This window comes from Hyperoodon ampullatus (assembly GCF_949752795.1).
Source record: "Hyperoodon ampullatus genome assembly, chromosome: 6".
NCBI lineage: Eukaryota > Metazoa > Chordata > Mammalia > Artiodactyla > Ziphiidae > Hyperoodon > Hyperoodon ampullatus.
In genome coordinates, this window is record NC_136919.1 from 118887134 (window position 1) to 118909516 (window position 22383).

The window sequence follows — 22383 nt, forward strand, 5'->3', positions numbered from 1 at the left end:
AAACATACCACTTTTAAACATTCAGTCTTTAATAGCCTTTGTTCCAGAAAAGGAAGTATTACCGTTTTGAGCTAGTATACATAACTCTCTTCCATTCTGTTTTGAGAAGCTTAAACATATTTGATATTAAGAATTTAGAGCTGTTTTATAAATTATCTAGATCAGGTTTTCCATTTTACAACCTTTTATCTTCAACTACAGATTTGTTCATTCATGGAACAAATTAAGCACTATTATATGCAAACCCCATGATGAATAAGACACAATCTTTGTGCTAAAGGACTTTGTAGGCTAGTAGGAGAGATAAGACCAGATCAGGAACAACTATAATACAGAATAGCATGTAATATATTCGCATGTGAGTAGTATAATCAAAATGGTAAAGTTAGTTATTGGAAGAAAAGATCTTTTTTTAGCTCTGAGGATCAGGGAGAACTTCTCTGAGTAGGTGGCAATTATTATTATTTTAAGATGTCTTTAAAAAGGGTAATTTCACGAAGAGGCATTACTGAGTGTATGTAAGCGGTTAGATACAAATAGAGTGGTAGCTTATCTTGGAAATAAACTATAGAGTCAAAGAAAGATCAGCCTACACTTCACTTTTATTCAATAAGACTGGAGGAGTAGAAATCATGAGAAGTGTGAGATTTTATAAGATAAGGGAGGAAAAGTGGGTTCATTCTCCTTAAAGATGTCAAATTTTAGATAAGAGAGGAAGTAAGGAGTAGGTGAGAGAGTTAGATTTGGAGTCAATGAAGGAGCTTTCACACCAGGAAATTGGTGACTTCACAGGGTACAGTGTGGACAACATTAGGAGAGGCAGGTCGTTAAAGAAGGTGGAATGAGCGAGGGGGAATATGTGAAAGTTTAAAGAACAAATTTAACCCAGTAGAATGGAAGTTTTTGAAATACATAAGAGAATTGGACACAGTGAAAGTTAAATGCTGTTAGTATTTTGAAAATACCTAGTGTAACCAACCAAATGACACAACGCTTGTATCTAAGTTGACTGTATAGAAGTCTTTTCATGGTGTTTTAAAATACCCAATGCAGATGTTTACTTCTGTCTTACATACTTAGAGCAGATTGTTTGTTTATTCTTTTCCTGGGATTCTTTCCAGGGTATTATAAAATAATAGTCATTGTTTATGTAGTGCTTTTACAGTTTCAAGAAGTTTTACGTTGAAGAATTTAAAAATTTTTTATACTATATACACATACACATTTGATATTAAATTTTGTTTAAATTTAATTTCAGTGCTTGGAGAAAAATCTTAAAAGGCTTGTGGTGGGGGGTATTAATGTTCTCATTTTACCAGATGATGTAACCAGCTTTATTAAATGACTTGCCCAAGCACACTCTTATCTTTCAAGTTTTATGTTTTTCTTCAACTTGAAAAAGCTTCTCTCTGGTAAAGCAGTTGAGTAAAGCGGGTATTTTGGTTTTTTTAAAACTCATTGTGGCTGCTTAGAAACTTGCCAAGGATCTAAAAATATAGTCTCTGAGAGAGGGTAAGTGAACTGCTGCTCTCTTGCAGACTTTTTGGGGTTCCTTCTGTCTTGCTGCAGTCCTTGGTAATATCATACTGCAGGGCTGTGAATAATTCACAAACCGGATATGCCCTACTGGAATAATTGAGTGTTATCTCCTCTTTGTGACTTAGTCTCTAGGTGAAATTGATTTTAAATAAATTGATTTAAATTCCAATTTAAATCAGTAATCAAGAAAATACCATTTAATCATTTTCCCCACAAAAGCACATTTTTATTTAACCTTAATAGATAGTCTCTTAAACTCAGTTTTCATTTTCCTAGAGGGACATTCTATACATTGAAATGCAATGCTTTATTTAAATTTTTTCAGGTTAGTTTTGCATCTGTATCAGAAACCAAATGATTTGGTTGTTCTATTTACATAAGCCAATTGAAATAGATACTGCTGAAGTTTATCTCTTGCTCTACTGATTGTTGATGGATATTTGACAGCCATATGGTAATGTAGAGAGTTATTTTGTTTGACATTAAAATGTATTTCTTTGTGCCTTTTTCTTTCAGATACATAATTTTTAAATGAGAATGATACTTTTCAAAGAAATATTTCAAATATAAATAAGCATTGTGGAAGGAATCTAGAGAGTATCTAGATCAGTATGAGAAATTTCAAATTTTGGATTAGGCAGTGGCCTCTTTATTTCCTTCCTTTGGGAATCTTTTTGATCAGGATTTACAGCCAGTAGATGAGGAGTAGTAGACTGGAGCTCCAGATTGGAAGCTGTCCCTTCTATCACTTCTCTGCTCTTTTCCAGAATTCCTGAAAGGGAGCAGTGTACAGCTCCTCCTCAGCAAAGGACTGCAAATCTGCTCTGAGTGAATCACAGCTGATTCTTTGGGGATAGGATACTTTCTTTCCTTGTTCCAAATAATCTGTAGAGAGACTTGAGCTCCTATAAGGAGTCTGTGGATCATTCACAAAATGATTTGTAAAGATGTCCTGATCCCTTTGTCTCAGATCAGGGGTTCACAAACTTTTTTCTGTAAAGGGTTAGATGGAAAACGTTTTAGACTTTGTGGCCAAGAGGCAAAATCGATATAATATAGATACTTACATACAAGAGAGAAAGCAAATGGTCACAAATTTTTACTTGCAGAATTCAATATAGAATAATTAACAATCGAATACAATTTTTAAAATACAGGCCTACTAATGAGAAGAATGGAATTTTTTGGTGGGAAGAGGATAATATTTTGCTTACTTCATGTTCAAAGTTAGTATTCCCTGTCCTCAAATTGATTGCGAATATTCATCTGTGAAAACTATTCTTAGCTCATAGGTTGTATAAAAACAGGTGGGAGGCCAGATTAGTCCATGGCCGTAGTTGCTGACCCCCTGTGTTAGACCATAAATTGCCACTCTTCTGTTACTTTTGAGCTTGAATGAAAATCCATTTATGTAATCCTTTTGAACATTCAAAGAGAAATTGGTCTTTAAGTATAATTTTTACTGAAGTTTTCTGTTTGTTCTGGTGGAGAAACAGAAGTCTTGCCATTCATTGTCATTTAGTGAATGTCTAGTCTTTTGAGAATTTGTTGAATTTTTAAATAAGTAAAAATTTATAAGGCATCTAGTGAAGAAAAAATTAGGTCTATAATATGTAATCCCAAGGACACAAAATATAGTGTAGTTTTAAGTATTAAGCATTCTGTATATTACATGTACTAGGAAATTAATGTCTTTTATATTAAAATTTTATATTCAACCCATCCTGCTTAAAATTTTTTTGGTTTATTCAGGACAAAGAAGGCAAATTAAAAGGCAGAGCCTTCTTAAAACGGCTAATATTTTAGCAGTTGTGAGAATGATGATTTCTATTCCTTTAACAAAGGTTTTTAACTGAACTGAACATTATTTATGCAGTTGCATAGTTAACATGCGAAACCACAGTCTACTCACAACTGATTTTTGTTGTTGTTGTTGCTTTTTATTTTTCTAGGATTTCTGTCTGTGTAAGATATATTCATTACCCAGTAATGAAACTTTGTATATACCATATGGCAGCCTTGTTCCTAATGTGAATTATAAACAGCATGCGATTAACCATCCTCTGGTATGAGACATATCTACTGTGGCATTCACTAAAGCGTCTGTCTGATGGTGTGATGTTTTAGGACTTGAATATTTGGTGTTTCTTGGTTTGTTTTAATTTCATATTTTCACACAAACTTGGTCTGTTTACCTTTATTTTTGTGTCCTTTCTTTCTGTGTTCTCCCCACCTCTCTGCTTCACCTTTCTTAGCAAAGATGAGGATTTCTACCTTCAACATACATTGTTGGTCTTGTCTTCTGTTTTTGTTAGGAGGGACAGCAGTGTGATAAAAGAGGAAATCAAAGCCTTTCTTGCCAATCGGAGGATTTCCCAAGCAGTTGTTGCACAGGTAACAGGTAAGAGCTGAAGAGCCCTTTATTCTGGAATCTTGTCTAGTCTCTGCCTTCTGGTGCAGATGTTGGAATATTGCTTGCATTTCTGCATTGCAGTGCAGATCTGTCAACTTAGGCATAATAATGTATGCCTGTGATTTAAAACCCATTGTCTCCGACATCTTGGAACTTCTCCAGTGACTTTTTTTTTTTTTACTTGTGCTAGTAAATTTTACAGCATTTGTAATAAGCACAAAATTCCCTATTTTATGGCTAAAAAAGGATTCTCTGGTTTTCTTGTAATTGTGACAGAGCTTATGACACATGCACATCCAACTGCTATCTACATTTTGTATTTTTAAAAGCTTCACAGTCCTCCAAATCCAATTCCCGATTTTACCAATTAAAAAATGATTCATGAGAGTAAAGGAAGTTGTGTTTTTTCAACCACTTTTCTGTATGTGAAAGCTTTCCTCAAAGCATTACTGAGAAGATAAGAATTATCAGTGTCTTCTCTTTGTTTTTTATATCCCATCCCATTACCCACCCCACCGCAGCCCCATCCTGAGTATGTGGTGTATATGTGTCATTCTCTATTCAGATTGCATTTTTTATGGAGTTCTTGAATTTTGGGGTAGCATGTGTTTTCTTTGTTGGTCTGTAGTCTTCCTTTCTTAGATATCAATGATTTATAAGACCTTAATAAAATCAACTATGTCTTAGTCATGAGAGGAACTAGAAACTCTTTAAACTACATGTTGTAGTTGATACACTGTTGTGTGTTGTACATTGATGGATATGAAAATTAATTTGTTCCTCCCCTTCCTTTTTTTAACATGCCACTAGCAGCTCTGTGACTGGGCTTTTTAGCCTCTGCACCTCAGTTTCTTACTTCTACAATGATATAGTTGGATCTGATCTTTAACAGTACCTTCCAATTTTAAGATACTATTTCTGTTCTCTAGACATTGATACATATTGAAGCTCATTTACCTAAAAGGTTGTTATTGACCATTTATTTGGTTAAAAATGAAACTTGAGATTTCAGAAGTCTTAAATTTCACCCCAAGAATCTAAGGTCAGCCAATATGTGTGTAACATATTACACTAGTAATGTATTTTTATAAATGACACTTCCGTTCGTGGTAAAAAAAAAAAAATTTAATTAAAGGCATGTCCCTTCGCCTCGAAATCTTAAACAAAAGGACAGTGTGTGAATTTAATTTTTGTAATTCAGTTGTTTTTCAGTAGGATATTTAAAATAAATTGTTACCTTTATCTTCAAGGATTAAGGCATGGTGCTAAGGGCATTGTAAGGGCAAGTTAAGTGGGTTTTACCAAAACCCACTGATGTGCACTATGGAAAGATGGAGCGTTGTCTTTCAGGACTTTTATTTCAGCCCTCAAGATTAGTAGCAATAGTATCTTCTAGCTTGTCAGCCTTAAAAAAAAAAAAAAAAAAGACAAAGTTGTACTGCTATAAACAGCATTATAAAGTTGATTTTGCCCAAGTGGAAATATTTCTGAATGTCTTGAATACCCTGAATCTTCAATCGTCTTGGACTTTTTAAATAATATCTTTTGAAACCCATCAGACGTTGATGCAAGTTATAATAAAATACCTTTAAAAGGAATTTCTTAGCCATATCTAAAGCATTAGTTATACCATTCATCAAATCCTGCCTTTTTGGGGTTTTTGTTTGTTTGTTTGTTTTGTTTTTTCTATTCAATATTTTTCCTTAAGTTTTTTAAAAACTTATTTTATACTGGAGTATAGCCGATTAACAATGTTGTGATAGTTTCAGGTGTACAGCAAAGGGACTCAGCCGTACATATACATGTATCCATTCTCCCCAGTACTGCCTTTTGGAAAGGGAAATTAAAAGATGTTTTAGCATCTTGCTACTCAAAATGTAGTCCACAGGACAGCAGTATTGGAAGCTTATTAGAAATGTAAAGATACAGAGTATCACGCTATACCTACTGAATCAGAATTTACATTTTAACCAGATCTCCAGGTGATCTGGGTGTGAGAAGTGCAGTTCTAGGAGACTGGTAAGCTTTCCTGATACTGACTTCAATGGATTGGCACTGTTTAACATTGCCCCAGTCAGTGACAGTCATCATGATGCCATCTCCTGTTTTTGAAAGCAAGAGTTGAACATTTTACACAGGTATTATCTGTTATAACACATGGACTTTTCTTTTGCCACTGTAATCATAGGATTTGGTACTGTTAAAACTTCTTCCCCCCATTTCTGCCTCACCCCAACTTATTCTTCCTCCTCTTCATTCCTAGTCCAAAAGCTGGTTCATTTCCCCTTGATCAGATATCTTTAATGGTTCTCCATTGTCTAGAAAATGAAACTCTCTATAATCTACTCCAGCCTTCTCTTTATATCCATCTCCTATTCAGTATAATCCCTAGCTGGATTCAGCAATGTGCCGTTTTTAGTATTCTGCTCACCTGGATGCTAATACATCGTTGATTGTGCCTAGGATACCTTCACCTCCTCACCTTGGTCTTATCAATTCCTGTTTATCAACATTACCTCAGTTATTATCCTCATTCTGACTTCTTTGATCACTTTAGCCCATGTAGACCTCTCTTTTTTCTTAAATTAATACACTTAGTTTACCACCCTGAGATGTTAAACCTCATTTCAGTTCTGCATTTTATAGTAGTATTCTTTAAAAGCAGAGATCTTTCTTAGACATGCTCAAAGAGTCTGGCATTGCACATACTCTCTGAAGATCTCATGTTTACCTAGAAAGGGAGTATTGGTGAAGCTAACACAAGCTACACATGTGAAAATTTATCCGGTATGACTTTGTCCAGTGATGTTTCCCCTCTAGAAATATTAATTTGCTCAACAAATGCAACATGAATTCCTGCCCTTAAGGAATTTGTATTTTTCTTTTATCTACTTTAATTCAATTATTTACATAAGGCAGGGGAATGAGGATGATTTATAACCAGATTGGTTCATTGTCCCTTTGGTCAACTAACTGAATTCATGTATTTCTCATGTATTATTGTGTTACATTTTCACCCAGCCTGTCTAGCCATCAAACTAAACTCAGGGGCAGTGCTTTTCATTCCAGAAAAGACATCTGGCTAGAGAATGGTGAGTTAGTGAGAATCAGTGAAGCTTGGCCCTCATAATTGGCCCACCTGAGATAGAGTGGCCCGAGTGAGGAAGCCTTCCAGGTGCCCAGGGCTCACTCCTTGGGGTACCTGATTAATATATAGGCACATTTTTCTGTCTAAACAAATTAATCAAGTGTATCTTAAAAGAATGTCTACCTGATGAAATCTACCCCAAAATAAAGTTTAGGATATGGTGCTCTGGAACCTGTCCTGTACTGGAGTCTCTTAAAGTCAGTTAAGTTTAACTCTAATATGTGAAATAATGAAATAAATCAACCTTGGGATAAAAATGAGAACGGGTGGTGCATAACAAAAGGAAATGCTAAATAAAAATGTGTAGTGAGGTGCAAAATTATAACACATGGGCTTGTTCCAGAAGCAAAATACAGAGGCTTCTTTTTATAGATTTGGAGGATTTCTATAATAAGATAAACAAGAAGTTCATGGGTGGGGTCTGTATAAATAATATCCTACTGATAGGAAGAATGACAGTATAAACAGGATATAATAACAGTGCCTGCTGAATTTCCCAGCATGTTATTTGTAGCTTTTTTCACAGAGTCACAGCTGCTCCCACCAAGGGTGGATTTTTACCTCTGTAAGAGGTCGCGCAACTTTCTAAATTCTCACTAACAGTGGTGGGGTGGGGAACATACACAGCCTTTGCTTTAGTAATAAATACATACTTTTATATTCCTTTCAGGATGAAACATTTTCTTGGGCTATTAGAATTCTTCAAACATGATTTTCTTTTTAAATGACCTCTGGGAAAAATCACGCTGGCAGAATAAATGAGTAAATGGGCAGTGCTTGAGTGAGTGCTTATCAGCTAAATAAATATACTAATTAGATTCATGTCCTCTTAAAAAATAAATAAGTGAAAGAAGAAAAATTAATCATCTCTGAATTTTAAGAAATTTATCATAATTCTGTTTTCTTGAATGATAGCAGTATAATGGAAAAGTGACTGTTAAACTTTTGAATCCCCAAATTCTAGTCCTTCTGTCAAATAGCCTTTGTGATCCAGGACAAATCACGTAACTTCTCTGAGCCTCAGTTTCTTTATTTATAAGACGAGGGGTTTGACCAAATGTTTTCCAAGTATCTTTTCGAGTTGTCAAATTTCCGTTCTGTTTTTAAACTGTTAAGTACATTTAACAAGTAGGCACTTTACCCCTATCTAGTGACTCTCATTCCCAAAATGTAAGAATTTGTATAAAGAGAAGCTCTGAAACAGTTTCAGAAGTGTTCCAGCTGTATTCAGATCACTTCCCTTTTCTTAGTTATCTTTAAAATGAAGAGTAAAAGCACTACATATTCAATTTAATTATGATAATTCCTTTACAAAGTAGAACTTCAGACCAGACACTAAAAACCAACTAAAATGTCAATATACCTTTTTTAAAAAATAGACTTTATGTTTTAGAGTAGTTTTAGGTTCAGAGCAAAAGTGAGCAGAAAGTATAGAGAGTTCCCATATACCTGCTGCCCCTCCGCACACACACAGCCTTCCCTACTCTCAGCATCTTGTGCTAGAGTGTTACTTTATTATAATATGAACCTACATTGTCACCCAAAGTCCATGGTTTACTTTAGGTTTAGATGGTTTTGTACATTCTATGGGTCTTGAAAACAGTGTAATGACTAGTATCTACCATTATAGTATCAGAAATGATACTGTAGTTTCATTGCCTGAAAATCCTCTGTACTCCACCTATTCATCCTTCCCTCTCTCTCCCCTAACCCTTGGCAACCGCTGATCTTTTTACTGTCTCCATCGTTTTGCCTTTTCCAGAATGTTATCATATTCTTTTCAGGTTGGCTTCTTTCACTTAATAATATGTATTTAAGGGTCTTTAATGTCTTTTCGTGGCTTGATAGTTCATTTCTTTTTAGTGCTAAGTAATATTCCATTGTCTAGATGTAGCACAGTATATTTATCCATTCACCTACTGAAGGACATCTTGGTTGCTTTCAAGTTTTGGCAATTATGAATAAAGCAGCTCTAAACAAGTAGAATTTATATCTATATTAGAAAAGCAGTGTTGGTAGGGCATAAGTCACAGACTATGGTATTGTCCTATTATAATACAACCAAACATAATTATAATGCTTATTTAACAAGATTTTATCAATTCCTACCTAATGAGTTTTACTAGTTTTATGTAGAGCTCCACTATGAAGGCTATTATCTGTATAAAATGCACAGATTTCTGTATATGAGATGGGACTTGTGTCTCCAAATTGAAAAGTTTTAGAGCTTTAGTTTCTATTAGGAGAAAACTTCTTTTCAAATATAAATGTTTTTGCAGCATGCATTTTAGGATTTTCCCTTGTCTTGCAGACTCTGAAGAATAAGAACAGATGTTGTCCTATGGTTCAAAAAATTCTTACTTTTATTCTCATTTTCTTCTATGTTCTGCAATTTGTTGCCAAACTGTTTTCTTGTAAACACGACACATAAGGTTACCTTTCTTTTCCATAGGAAAAAATCCAGGCTATATATCTGAATACCCATATTTTCTCACTTTGATGATGGCTCTGAAAAATAGGAGTGAAAATAATTTCAGAGGACACTCTTTGTTGTTAGAAAATCAGTTTTCTACAATTCTTGAAATTTATTGTCCTACCAGGGCTTTTATCATCTCAAATGCAATGTACGGGGCCATACATTTCTGGTGTTAAAAAACTAAGGGAGGGCTTCCCTGGTGGCGCAGTGGTTGAGAGTCCGCCTGCCGATGCGGGGGACACAGGTTCGTGCCCCGGTCCGGGAAGATCCCACATGCTGCAGAGCGGCTAGGACCATGAGCCATGGCCACTGAGCCTGCGCGTCCGGAGCCTGTGCTCCGCAATGGGAGAGGCCACAACAGTGAGAGGCCTGCGTACTACAAAAAAAAAAAAAAAAAAAAAACTAAGCGAGGTTGGTTTTCAAGTATAAAATAAGATTTCTCTTCCACCCGTATTTAAAGTAGAAACTATATTTTAAAAACTTTTATTCTACCACAAACTTTGACAAAGGTGATTTTAAAAGGTTAGACACAGATGTGGTTTTTCCCCCTTCAGTTATTTTCACTTTTGTTTCTCCCCAATTCTTGCTTCCTAAGATCATGGAGAAAAGTCTGTACTTAAGGTATAATATTCCTTCAACAGCTTTATGAAATCCTTCTTACCTAACGTAAGTTAATTTTCTTTATATTAAAAAAAGCCTAGGGCTTCCCTGGTGGCGCAGTGGTTGAGAGTCCGCCTGCCGATGCAGGGGACACGGGTTCGTGCCCCGGTCTGGGAAGATCCCACATACCGCGGAGCGGCTGGGCCCGTCAGCCATGGCTGCTGGGCCTGCGCGTCCAGAGCCTGTGCTCCGCAACGGGAGAGGCCACAGCAGTGAGAAGCCCACGTAATGCAAAAAAAAAAAAAAAAAAAAAAAAAGCCTACAGCAAAAAATGACAGAAAGAAGAAATACACTAGTAAGAGTCAGAAAGTATCTGTGTCTGATAAAATAGCATAACCTAAAGTTCAGCTGTAGGCAGTATTATAAATAACAACCTGCAGAAGAAGGCTCTGAAGGGAATGGAATAAATACCATTGTTTGTAAACTACAAATATGGTCTTTTATACATTAAGGAATTATCCTGTTAACTCTTGAAGTTTACTCAGGGATAGATCTTAAATCAAAGAATTTGACATCAGTTGCTACATTTATTTAGGTGAGGAACTGAAGCTTGAACTAACCAAGCTGGAGGGCCTTGATATCTGAGAGACCTATAAAATTTTGAAACAATCATTCAAATTCTTATGGCCTTAAGAAAGCTTTTAACATCAGCGTGTGTCAGCTTCAGCTAAATTTAACTACAGTTGATTCTTAGACAACAGGGATTTGAACTGTGTGGGTCTACTTCTATGTGAATTTTGTTTTTCAATAAATACATACCACAGTGTTTCACAGTCCACGGTTGTTTGAATCCACAGATGCAGAAACTGCAGAAACTGCAGATTTGGAGGGCCAGCTGTAAAGTTATACTTGAATTTTGGACTGGGCAGGGAGGTCAACACCTCTAACCCCCAGGTTGTTCAAGGGTCAACTAACTATATCATTTGATCCTCACAAAATAAACTTTTTCTTTTCACACGGATGTCTAATTGTTAGAGTATCATTTTGGAAATGGTCAACAGTCGTCAAGACACTAGTCTTTCCCTATTAAATTACATTGGCACCTTTATCAAAAATCAGTTGAATGCATATGTGTGAGTCTGCTTGTGGGTTCTCTCTTGTTGTCCGTTGGACTTTATGTCCTATACCAATACAAAACTGTAAATTACTGTAAACTTATAGTAAATCTTGAAATCAGAACGTGTAATTTCTTCCAACTTTGTTTTTCTTTTTCAAGATCACTGTTGATATTCTAGGTCTTTTGCACTTACATATCATTTTAAAATCAGCCTCTCATATACCCTGAGAAAACCATAATTCCAAAAGAGTCATGTACCAGAATGTTCATTGCAGCTCTATTTACAATAGCCAGGACATGGAAGCAACCTAAGTGTCCATCAACAGATGAATGGATAAAGAAAATGTGGCACATATATACAATGGTATATTACTCAGCCATAAAAAGGAACGAAACTGAGTTGTTTGTAGTGAGGTGGATGGACATAGAGACTGTCATACAGAGTGAAATAAGTCAGAAAGAGAAAAACAAATACCATATGCTAACACATATATATGGAATCTAGAAAAAAAAGAGAAAAAGAAAATGATCAGAAGAACATAGGGGCAAGACGGGAATAAAGACGCAGACCTACTAGAGAATGGACTTGAGAATATGGGGAGGGGGAAGGGTAAGCTGGGACAAAGTGATAGAGTGGCATGGGCATATGTACACTACCAAACGTAAAATAGATAGCTAGGGGGAAGCAGCCGCATAGCACAGGGAGATCAGCTCGGTGCTTTGTGACCACCTAGAGGGGTGGGATAGGGAGGGTGGGAGGGAGGGAGATGCAAGAGGGAAGAGATATGGGGACATGTATATGTATAACTGATTCACTTTGTTATAAAGCAGAAACTAACACATCATTGTAAAGCAATTATACTCCAATAAAGATGTTAAAAATAAATAAATAAATAAAAAATAAAATCAGCCTCAATTTCTATGACAAAGCATATTTGTAGTGAGATTGTGATTGGGATTGTGTTGAATATATAGGTAAAGCTAGCATCAAGAATCTCTTAATCATATTGAGTGTTCCCAACTGCGAACATGGTATATCTTTCCATTTGTTTAGGTCTTCTTTATTTTCCCTCAGCCATGTTAGTAGTTTTCAGAGTACAGGTCTCACACGTATTTTCTTAAATTCATCTAAAAATTTTATACTTTTGGTATTACTATATTGGTACTATTTTTAACTTCAATTTCCAGTTGTTTCTTGTGTCATAGAATAGTTGATTTTGGTATATTGACATTCTGTTTTGTAACACTGCTAAAAATTCATTTATTTGGTACATTTTTTTGTAGCTTTTTTTTGTAAATTCTTAGGATTTTCTACATAGACAGTCGTGTTATCTGTGAATAGAAATAATTCTGCTTCTTCCTTTTCAATGTGTATGTCTTCTATTTCTTTTTCTTGCCTTATTGCATGGACTAGGACTGCTAGTTAAATGTTAAATATATCTTTGCCTTTTTCTGAATCCTAGAGAGCAAGAATGCAATATTTCACCATTAAGTGCCATCTTAACTGTAGATTTTTCATTGATGTCCCATATCAAGATGACCTTTAAGGGAAGTTCCTGTCTATTTCTAGTTTCTGAGAATTTTTATCATGAATGGATGTTCTGTACTGTGTCAAATGCTTTTTCTGCATCTGTTGAGTTGACCACATGGTTTTTGTTTTTTAGTCTTATTAATGTGGGGAATTACACTGATTGATTTTCAAATGTTAAACCTTGCATTCTGGGAAAAACTGCACTGAATTATGATGTATTATTCTTTTATATGGTTTGATTCAATTTGCTGATATTTTGTTAAGAGTTCTTGCATCTGTGTTCATAAAGGGGCATTGTTCTGGGTTTGTGTTGTTATTTCTATTCTTGTAACGTCCTTGTCTAGTTTTGTTACTATGATAATATGACCTCATAAGATGAATTGGGAAGTGTTCTCTTGTATTTCTAGAAGAATTGGCATAGAATTGTGTTATTTCTTCCCTAAATATCTTTTGAGACTATGCTTTTTTTTTTTTTTTTTGCGGTACGCGGGCCTCTCACTGTTGTGGCCTCTCCTGTTGCGGAGCACAGGCTCCAGACGTGCAGGCCCAGTGGCCATGGCTCACAGGCCCAGCCACTCCGCGGCATGTGGGATCCTCCCGGACCGGGACACGAACCCGTGTCCCCTGTATCGGCAGGTGGACTCCCAACCACTGCACCACCAGGAAAGCCCCTGAGACTATGCTTTTTTTTTTATTATAGTGAATATCTTAAACTTGGTAATGACTTACTGTCTAAATCTAATCCTGTAGGACTTGTACCCTGTACTGAAATCAGCAAATAGAATGTAGAATAGTAGAAATTTGGGGGTCACGAATACTTCAAAGATTGCCAGCACTTTTCTACATGATTTTACCCTCAGCAGAAATATTTTCCTCTTGACAGTTGGCTAGGATAGGATTACAGACCACAAACTAAATTGAATTTGCTTTAGATACAACAATAGCCCTTCCCCTGTGTGCTAGTATGCCTGAGTAAAGAACATCATTTTCACTGACTTAAGCTATGGGATTTTACTTTTTGTGTTAGTTTTACAAATATTGACTGACCTATCTCTAAATCTGTTCCCAAACAGATCCATGGACAACATCTTGGTTTTTGGACACATTGATTTTAATGTACATGTCCAATATAACATTGCCCGAGGTTGCTGTCATTATTTATGATGAGAATCATAGCAAAGAGTTTTTTAGAAACATACTTAATGTGATCTCTTTTGAATATTTCTAGACGTTTTAAGAACTAGAATATCCTCTTTTCTGAAAATTGTTTCTTTTTTCTCTTTTGTTTTAAACATAGATTTTCTGTTGTGCAAGGCCTTCCATCGCTAGATATTTTTGGAAGGATGTCATTACCAATTTGTCTTGATTTTTGTAGGATATAAAGAGTGACTTTGAAATGTTTGAGTGCTATGTGTTAAAATAATTATCACACATAAAAATATTTAGTAAGAACTATATCTATTAAACCACTGTTGCCCTTGCTATTTTGAGTCTTTAGCTCAGCTTTTTCATTGTGTTAAATACCTATCAGGACAGCATATAGTGCTCTGAGTTGTAGAAGACCAATTGCTCTGCTTTTTACTACTGTGCACCTTGTTAGCTACACCTGTCTTTTTGGAGAGCTTTTTATTTTTAGCTATAATGTATTTTAACACTTACTAAGTGCTGGATGCTGTGCTGTTTTATATATATGAGAGGCAGGTGTTAACTTCTTCAGTTATAGATGAGAAAACTGAGGCTAAAGGAGATTGAATCATTTGCCCATAGTCACACAGCTAATTACTGTTTATCTTGCTGCAAAGCCAGTGTTCTTGACATGGCATTTCAGTATGTAAAGGCAATATAGTGCAGTGGTCAAGTACATGACTTTGAGGATTTAAAATATTATTTCTGTCACTTACTGGTTATGTAACTTTGGGCAACTTATTGAATGTCTTAAACCTCAGTTTCTTCTTTTGGAAAATGAGAAGAATAATGATACCTACCTAAGGGTTCTTGAGTAGATTAAATGAGTTAGTTGATGTAAAGTTTCTGGCACATAGTAAATGCCATAGGAATTGTTTATTATTATGATTATTAACCATTATACTACTTAATGTTCAGCCAGCAGTCATTTCCCCTTCATCTCTCTCCAGACTGACTTTTCTGAAGTTAAGCTTCCTGAGACTAAATATGTTAACCATAATGTTTCAAGCCTTGGACCAACTTATAATGAACTTTAAAAAATATATACCACCCCCATGTTCATTGCAGCATATTTACAATAGCCAAGACATGGAAACAACCTAAGTGTAAATCAGTGTATGAATGGATAAAAAAAAATTGTGACAACATGGATGGACCTTGAGGGCATTATGCTGAGTGAAATAAGTTAGACAGAGAAAGACAAATACTGTAAGATATCATTTATATGTGGAATCTTAAAAAACAAAAAACTCATAGATACAGAAAAGAGATTGGTGGTTGCCATGGGCAGGGTATGGAGGGTGTGCAAAATGGGTGAAAGGTGGTCAAAAAGGAAAAATTTCCAATTATAAGGTGTAAATAAGTCCCGGGAATATAATGTACAGCATGGTGACTATAGTTAACAAAACTGTATTGTATATTTGAAAGATGCTAAGAGAGTGGATCTTAAAAGTTCTCGTCACACATACACACAATGTTTGTAATTATAAATGATGATGATGTTAACCAAACTTGTGGTAATCATTTCACAATAAGCACATTTATCAGTCATTATGTTGTACACCTAAAACTAACACAATAAAAAAAATTTTCAACATAAGCAAATTTTAATGTAACAAAATTTACATTAATGAAAAAGTTTAGTGAGTTGATTTCACATTGAACATTGCAGCTAACCTTTAAGAATATATCCACTTGTCAAGTTTTAGTGTTGTATCAGAGAATACCACAGTTTTGGAAAAAGCTATTAATATAGCCCTTCCATTTCTATATTAAAAAAAAAAAAAACACTGTCTAAATTTCATCTTGACATTAGCATAGGGAACTTGCTTCACCATGACTAGCCTTCCACAGTTTGACATGCACAAAACTGCCTTAAAAATGTTATTTATATAATTACATCTAATACCCTGAGCAGAATTAAGAAGTAGAGAGGACAAACTCCAGCTCCCCTTGTGTCATGATCTTCCTTCCCTCTTCCCCATAATCCTTCTGTTTGCTGACCCTACCAGCATTCTGCCTAGTATCCCCATTTTCTTATTCTGAAGAACGGGAAATCAGTTGTGGTGGCTGCACAACTCTTCGAGTGTACTAAAGACCATTGAATTGTACACTTTAAATGGGTGAATTGTGTGGTATGTGAATTATATCCCAATTAAGCTGCTTTAAAAAGATAAAAGGGAAGGAATAAATATAAAAATCATCTAAAATATTTTCTGAACAGAATAGTTCCTAAAGTGGAATTTAACAATTTTCTATGTATTCTTATTACTGAAATAAAAGGCTAATCATTAAGGTAAAATTTTTTAAAAATTACATTTTATATTGGAAAATATGTTCATGTGGTCAAACTTCAGAAGTCCATGAGGGTATACACAGTACTAAATCTCTCCTGTTTCCGTCTCTCAGCCATAGTTCCCTTCCTAGAATAGACTAATGTTAATCACTTTCTGCAGAGATATTTTATGCATTTATAAACAAGTATATCTATAGTCCTTTTCTCCTTTTTTGCCAGATAGGTGGTATGCTATATACAGTATTCCGCACCAAGCTTTTCTAACTTGGAAAGTATCCCACGTCAGTATATAAAGAGTATTGTCACTGGTTTGGGGTCCCCCCCCGCCACAGGTTTTTTGTTGTTGCTGCCATTCTTATTGGTACATAAAACAATGACACATCTTGCAATCAGTGTTGTTGTAGATTTGATGAAATACAGTATAAACATTGATGAACATCCTGCTTGGATCGTTCTCCAAACCAGTTGTAGGCATCTGTACTCTAACCATTGCTCTCCATCTTTGCCAATAATTGATATATTGTTAGACTTTTTCATGTTTTGCCAACCTGGTAGAAGTAAAATCATATTTCATTGCAGTTTTATTTTATTTTTAATTTTTTATTGAGGTATAATTGATATATACTAATTTCAGGCATACTACATAATGATTTGAATTTTGTATATATTACAAAATGATCACCACAATAAGTTTAGTTAACATCTGTCACTATACATAGTTACAGAAATCGTTTTTCTTGTGATGAAGACTTTTAAGATCTACTCTCTTAAAAATTTTTATCATTGCAGTTTTAAATGCATTTCCCTGATTACTGTTCAGGTTAAACATCAGTTCGTATTTATTGTCCATTTACATGTCCTTTGTGTGAATTGCCTGTTTAAATCTGTTGCCTACTTTTTATAGGGTTGTCTTTTTCTGTTTCTTCTTTTATTTTATTTAAAAACATTTTTTGAAATAAAAATTGTATATATTTAAGGTTGTACAATGCAATGTTTTGATATATGCCTAATTATCACTGTTTTTAATTATCACCATTTTTTAAAAGTGTATTCCATCTTCTGAAGACTATAATTTCCAACCCACTATTAACATTTAGCAATTCAGTAACTGTTTTAAACCATTTTTTGCCTTTATCTCACACACAGACACTAACTAAATACTTGTTTAATAAATTAAATAATAAAATTTGTTTAGATAAAGATTTAGATAACACTTCAACTTGATGATAATATATTATTTTTTAATGCAGTTACTCTTTTTTATGTGTAACATTTCTTTTTTTTTAATGTTTATGTACACCCCCTTTGACCATGTAATTTATCTTCGAGAAATTTATCCTATAGAAATATTTGCTTATGTCTAGAATAATGAATGTGCAGGAATATTTATTGCAGCATATTATATGATAGCAAAAGGCTATTCATAACCTAAGTGTCCATCAGTAGGGGACTAGTTGGATAAATTATGGTGCATTCATATTATAGAGCACTGTTTATCATTAAAAGAATAATGCAGCTCTATATGTGTTAGGTGGAATGAGGAAGGGAATGGGTCTTAAGGTGTGGGAGGGAGGTAACTGATTTTATTTTTAGGCACCAATTTTAAAACATATACCATGTCACAGGCTCAACAGTAATGTGTACTGGCCAGATTCAACTCAAGTATCACCTGTTTGCTCTTTGACAGCAGTCAGAACCACAGCAGGATTTTGTTGTTTTTTACATAATTCTAAAGTTCATCTGTAGAAAAAATTCATAAGAATAACTAAGACATTCTTTAAAAAGAACAGAGGAAGGAGTTTGAACAAATTTGCCCTGCCACATATTAAAATATACTATATGGTTAGAGTAATTAAATAAAGATCATATTGTCAGATTGATAGATGTATTACTTGTACAGAACAGAGTTCATTAATATATCCTTGTATGTTGGGAAATTTAGCTTAAGTAAAGGAATTATTTCAGATCTGTAAGGAAGTGATGTTTTTCCATTGGTTGTCTATTTGAAAATGAAAAAATAAAAATAGGTCTCAACATCACACCAGAAACAGACATCAGCTTCCATATGGAATAAAGAGCAAAATATATATATTTAAATATATGTGTATATACTTAAGCTGGATAAAAGGCCTTACATTACTGTTTTGAATATTTTTATTATTTTGAAATAGGAAAGTTTTCCTAAGTAATACATAAAACCCGAAAGATAAAGTTAGATGAATTTAACTGTATAAAAATTTTAAGCATATATCCAGTATAAGACACTGTAAACAAGATTTACACTGCAAGATATTTGCAATATGAAGAGCAAAGGATTGGTATCTATAAATATCAAAAGAGCAATTGCAAGTTATTATGAAAGCAGCAAATAACCAAACAGAAAAATTTGCAAAGCTTTCAGTATATAATTTATACAAGATGAAATATAAATGGCCAATAAACATACAAAAAGAAAATTAAATAAGATCAACTACAAGTTAACAGGTTTTTTTTTTTTTTACCCATTAGATCAGCAGACTTTAAAAAGATTGAGGGAGACTGCTAGTTAAAAATAGTAGAATAATTCTTTTGTCCACTTCTGTCTCATCATAACCCACCATAAACAATAAAAATAAACAAAAATTTAAAAAACTTCCATCTTCAGTGAAGCGGTAACTAGAACCTTAAAACACAGAGTAAATCAGATAAGAATTCTGAATCAAAACAAAAGAAAATGATAGGCATTGACACATGCCTCCTCCATCCTGGATAAGGTAACAAGTTGCCCTGAAAGTATCTTACTTTTGAATGGTTGATCCCGGATCTTTGGTTAAAGGTAACAGTTCTAGAAGGGTGAGGCAACAAGAATAATGGGAGGGCTTCCCTGGTGGTGCAGTGGTTGAGAGTCTGCCTGCGGATGCAGGGGACACAGGTTCGAGCCCCGGTCCGGGAAGATCCCACATGCCACGGAGCGGCTAGGCCCGTGAGCCATGGCTGCTGAGCCTGCGCGTCCAGAGCCTGTGCTCCACAACGGGAGACGCCACAACAGTGAGAGGCCCACGTACCGCAAAAAAAAAAAAAAAAAAAAAAAAAAAAAAAAGAATAATGGGAATATTCCTATATAGAACAGTTCAACATAGAAACCCCATATCTATAAGCAAACATTCCCCAGTCCCTCATTCCCCCAGCTCCTGGCAATCCCTAACTTATTTTCTGTCTCAGTAGATTTGCCTATAGACAGAAATCTGGACATTTCATAAAACAGACTCATGTACCATGTAGACCTTTGTGTCTCCTTTCATTTCACTTAGCATGTTTTCAAGGTTCATCCATGTTGTAGCATATATCAACACATTCCTTTTAATAGCTGAATGATTTTCCTTTGTATGGATATACCACATTTTATTTATTCATCAGTTGATAGGCATTTGGATTATTTCCACTTTTTGGCTATGGTGCATAATGTTGCTATGAACATTTGTGTACTGGTTTTTGTGTCGACAAATTCTCTTAGAATATACTTAGGAATGGAATTGTGGGTCATTTGGTAATTCTATGTTTAACTTTTGGAGAACTGCCAAAAGTTTTCCATTTTACAAGCCCATCATAAATGTGTGAGGGATCCAATTGATTTACATCTTCATGGGGACACTTGTCATTATTATTTGTCTTTTTAATCTTAGCCATTCTAGTGGTTATGAAGTGGTATCTTGTAATTTTGATTTGTATTTACTTAGCAACTAATGATGTTGAGCTTTTTTTTCATGTGCTTTTTGGCCATTTGTACATATCCTTTGAGAAATGTCTAGTGAAATCCTTTGCCTGTTTTTTAATTGAGTTTTTGTCTCCTTATATTGAATTGTAAGAGTTATTTATGTATTCTAGATACAAGTCCCTCGTCAGATACAGGGTTTGCAAATATTTTTACATTCTTGTTACTGACTTTTGAAGTACACAAGACTTTAATTTTGATGAAGTCCAGTTTTTTGTTGTTGCTTTTGATGTCATAGATAAGAAACCATTGCCTAATTCAGAGTGACACAGATTTATGTATGTTTTCTTCTAAGAGTTTTATAATTTTAGCTCTTATATTTAGGTCTGACCCATTTTGAGTTGGTTTTTATATACAATATAAGATAGGAGTCCAACATCATTTTTTTTTGGCATGTGTGTATCTAGTTGTTCCAGCACCATTTTTTGAAAAGACTATTCTTTTCCCATTCAGTTTTCTTGTCACCATTGTCAAAAATCAATTGACCATAAAGGTATGGGTTTATTACCTGATTCTCATTGACCTGTATGTCTGTCCTTATGCCAGTATCACACAGGCTTGACTACTGTAGTTTGATAGTACGTTTGAAATTGGGATGTGTGAGTTCTTCAACTTTGTTCTTCCTTTTAAAGGTTGTTTTGGCTATTCTGGAATTTCCATAGGAATTTTAGGATTTCTGTAGAAAAGCTAGCTGGAATTTTAGTAGGAGTTAGATTGAATCTGTAAATCAATTTGGGGAGTACTGTCATTTTAACAATATTAAGTCTTCAAATCCGTGAAAATGAGATGTTCTTCTGTTTAGGTGTTCTTCGGTTTCTTTCAACGGTGTTTTGTAATTTTCACTTTGCAAGTCTTGCGCTACTTTGTTAGATTTCTTCCTAAATATTTTATTGTTTTTGAGGCTATTGTTAGTAGAATTGCTTTCTGAATTTCATTTTTGGATTGTTCATTGCTAGTGGATAGAAATAATATTTAATTCGGTATGTTGATCTCGTATCCTGCAGCCTTGGTATACATCTTCATTAATTCTAATAGTTTTTTGTGTGCATGCACTCATGTGTATTTCTTCAGAGTTCTATATATAAGATCATATCATCTGTAAACAGAGGTAATTTTACTTTTCCCTTCTCTATCTGGATGCCTTTTAATTTCTTTATCCTGCCTAATTTCCCTGGCTAGCACCTCCCCTGTTATGTTGAATAGAAGTAGTAAGGATCAACATCCTTGTGTTGTTCCTGATCTTAGTGGTGAAGCTATCTGTCTTTTACCACTAAGTATGATATAAGCTGTGGGTGTTTCATGGATGTACTCTATCAAGGTAAGAAGTTTACATCTATTCCTAGCTTATTGAGTGTTCCGTATAATGAAAGGATGTTGGATTTTGTTAAATGCTTTTCCTGTGTCTATTAAAATAATTTCATGGGTTTTGTCATTTGTTAATATGGTATACTGCATTGGCTGATTTTCATATGTTGAATGAACTTTGCTTTCCTTAGATAAATCCCACCTGGTCATGGTGTATAATCCTTTTTATATGTTGTTGGATTCAGTTTCCTAGTATTTTGTTGAAAATTTCTATATCCATATTCACTGGGGACATTGATCTAGTTTTCTTGCAGTGTCTTCATCTGGTTTTGGTATCAGGGTAACATTGGCCTCATAGAATGAGTTGGGAAGTGTTTCCTCCTTTTCTATTTTTTTGGAAGTTTGTGAAGGATTGGTGTTAGTGTGTATGTGTGAATTATTTTTGAAGCACTTGGTGGAATTTACCAGTGAAACCATCTGACCTTTCTTTGTGGGAAGATTTTTGACTACTGATTCAGTGTCTTCACTTGCTATACATCTATTCAGATTTTCTGGTTTTTGAATCAGGTTGTTCTAGGAAGTTATCTGTTTCATCTACATTATATAATTTGTTGGCATACAGTTGTTCTTATAATTCTTTTATTATCCTTTTTATTTCTGTAATGGTCAGTAATAATGCCCTTTCTCTCATTCCTGATTTTAGTCCTTTGAGTCTTCTCTCATTTTGCTTTGTAAATCTACGTAAAAGTTTCTCAATTTCATTGACCTCTTCATAGAACCAGTTTTTTATTTCATTGGTTTTCTCTACTACCCTGTTTCTATTTTCTGTGTCATTTCTTTCTCCTCTACATTATTTTCTTCCTTCTGCTTGTCTTGGATTTAGTTTGCTCTTCTTTTTCTAATTTTTTAAGGTGAAAGCTTAGATTATTGATTTCAGATCTTTTTCTTTTTTAAACCAGCATTTATAACAATAAATTTCCCTCTAAGCACTTCTTTAGCTTCATCTCATACAGTTTGGTTTG

General features: G+C 34.6%; 1 protein-coding gene across 1 annotated transcript in view; it reads left to right on the plus strand.

Moving 5' to 3' along the window:
* Positions 1 to 22383, plus strand: part of HMBOX1 (homeobox containing 1) — a 169156-nt gene that overhangs the window by 93943 nt on the left and 52830 nt on the right. Inside the window, exon 4 of the mRNA XM_079705773.1 lies at positions 3855 to 3940. Coding sequence (XP_079561899.1) covers positions 3855 to 3940 — 86 coding nt within the window. The remainder of the gene's footprint in view (positions 1 to 3854; positions 3941 to 22383) is intronic.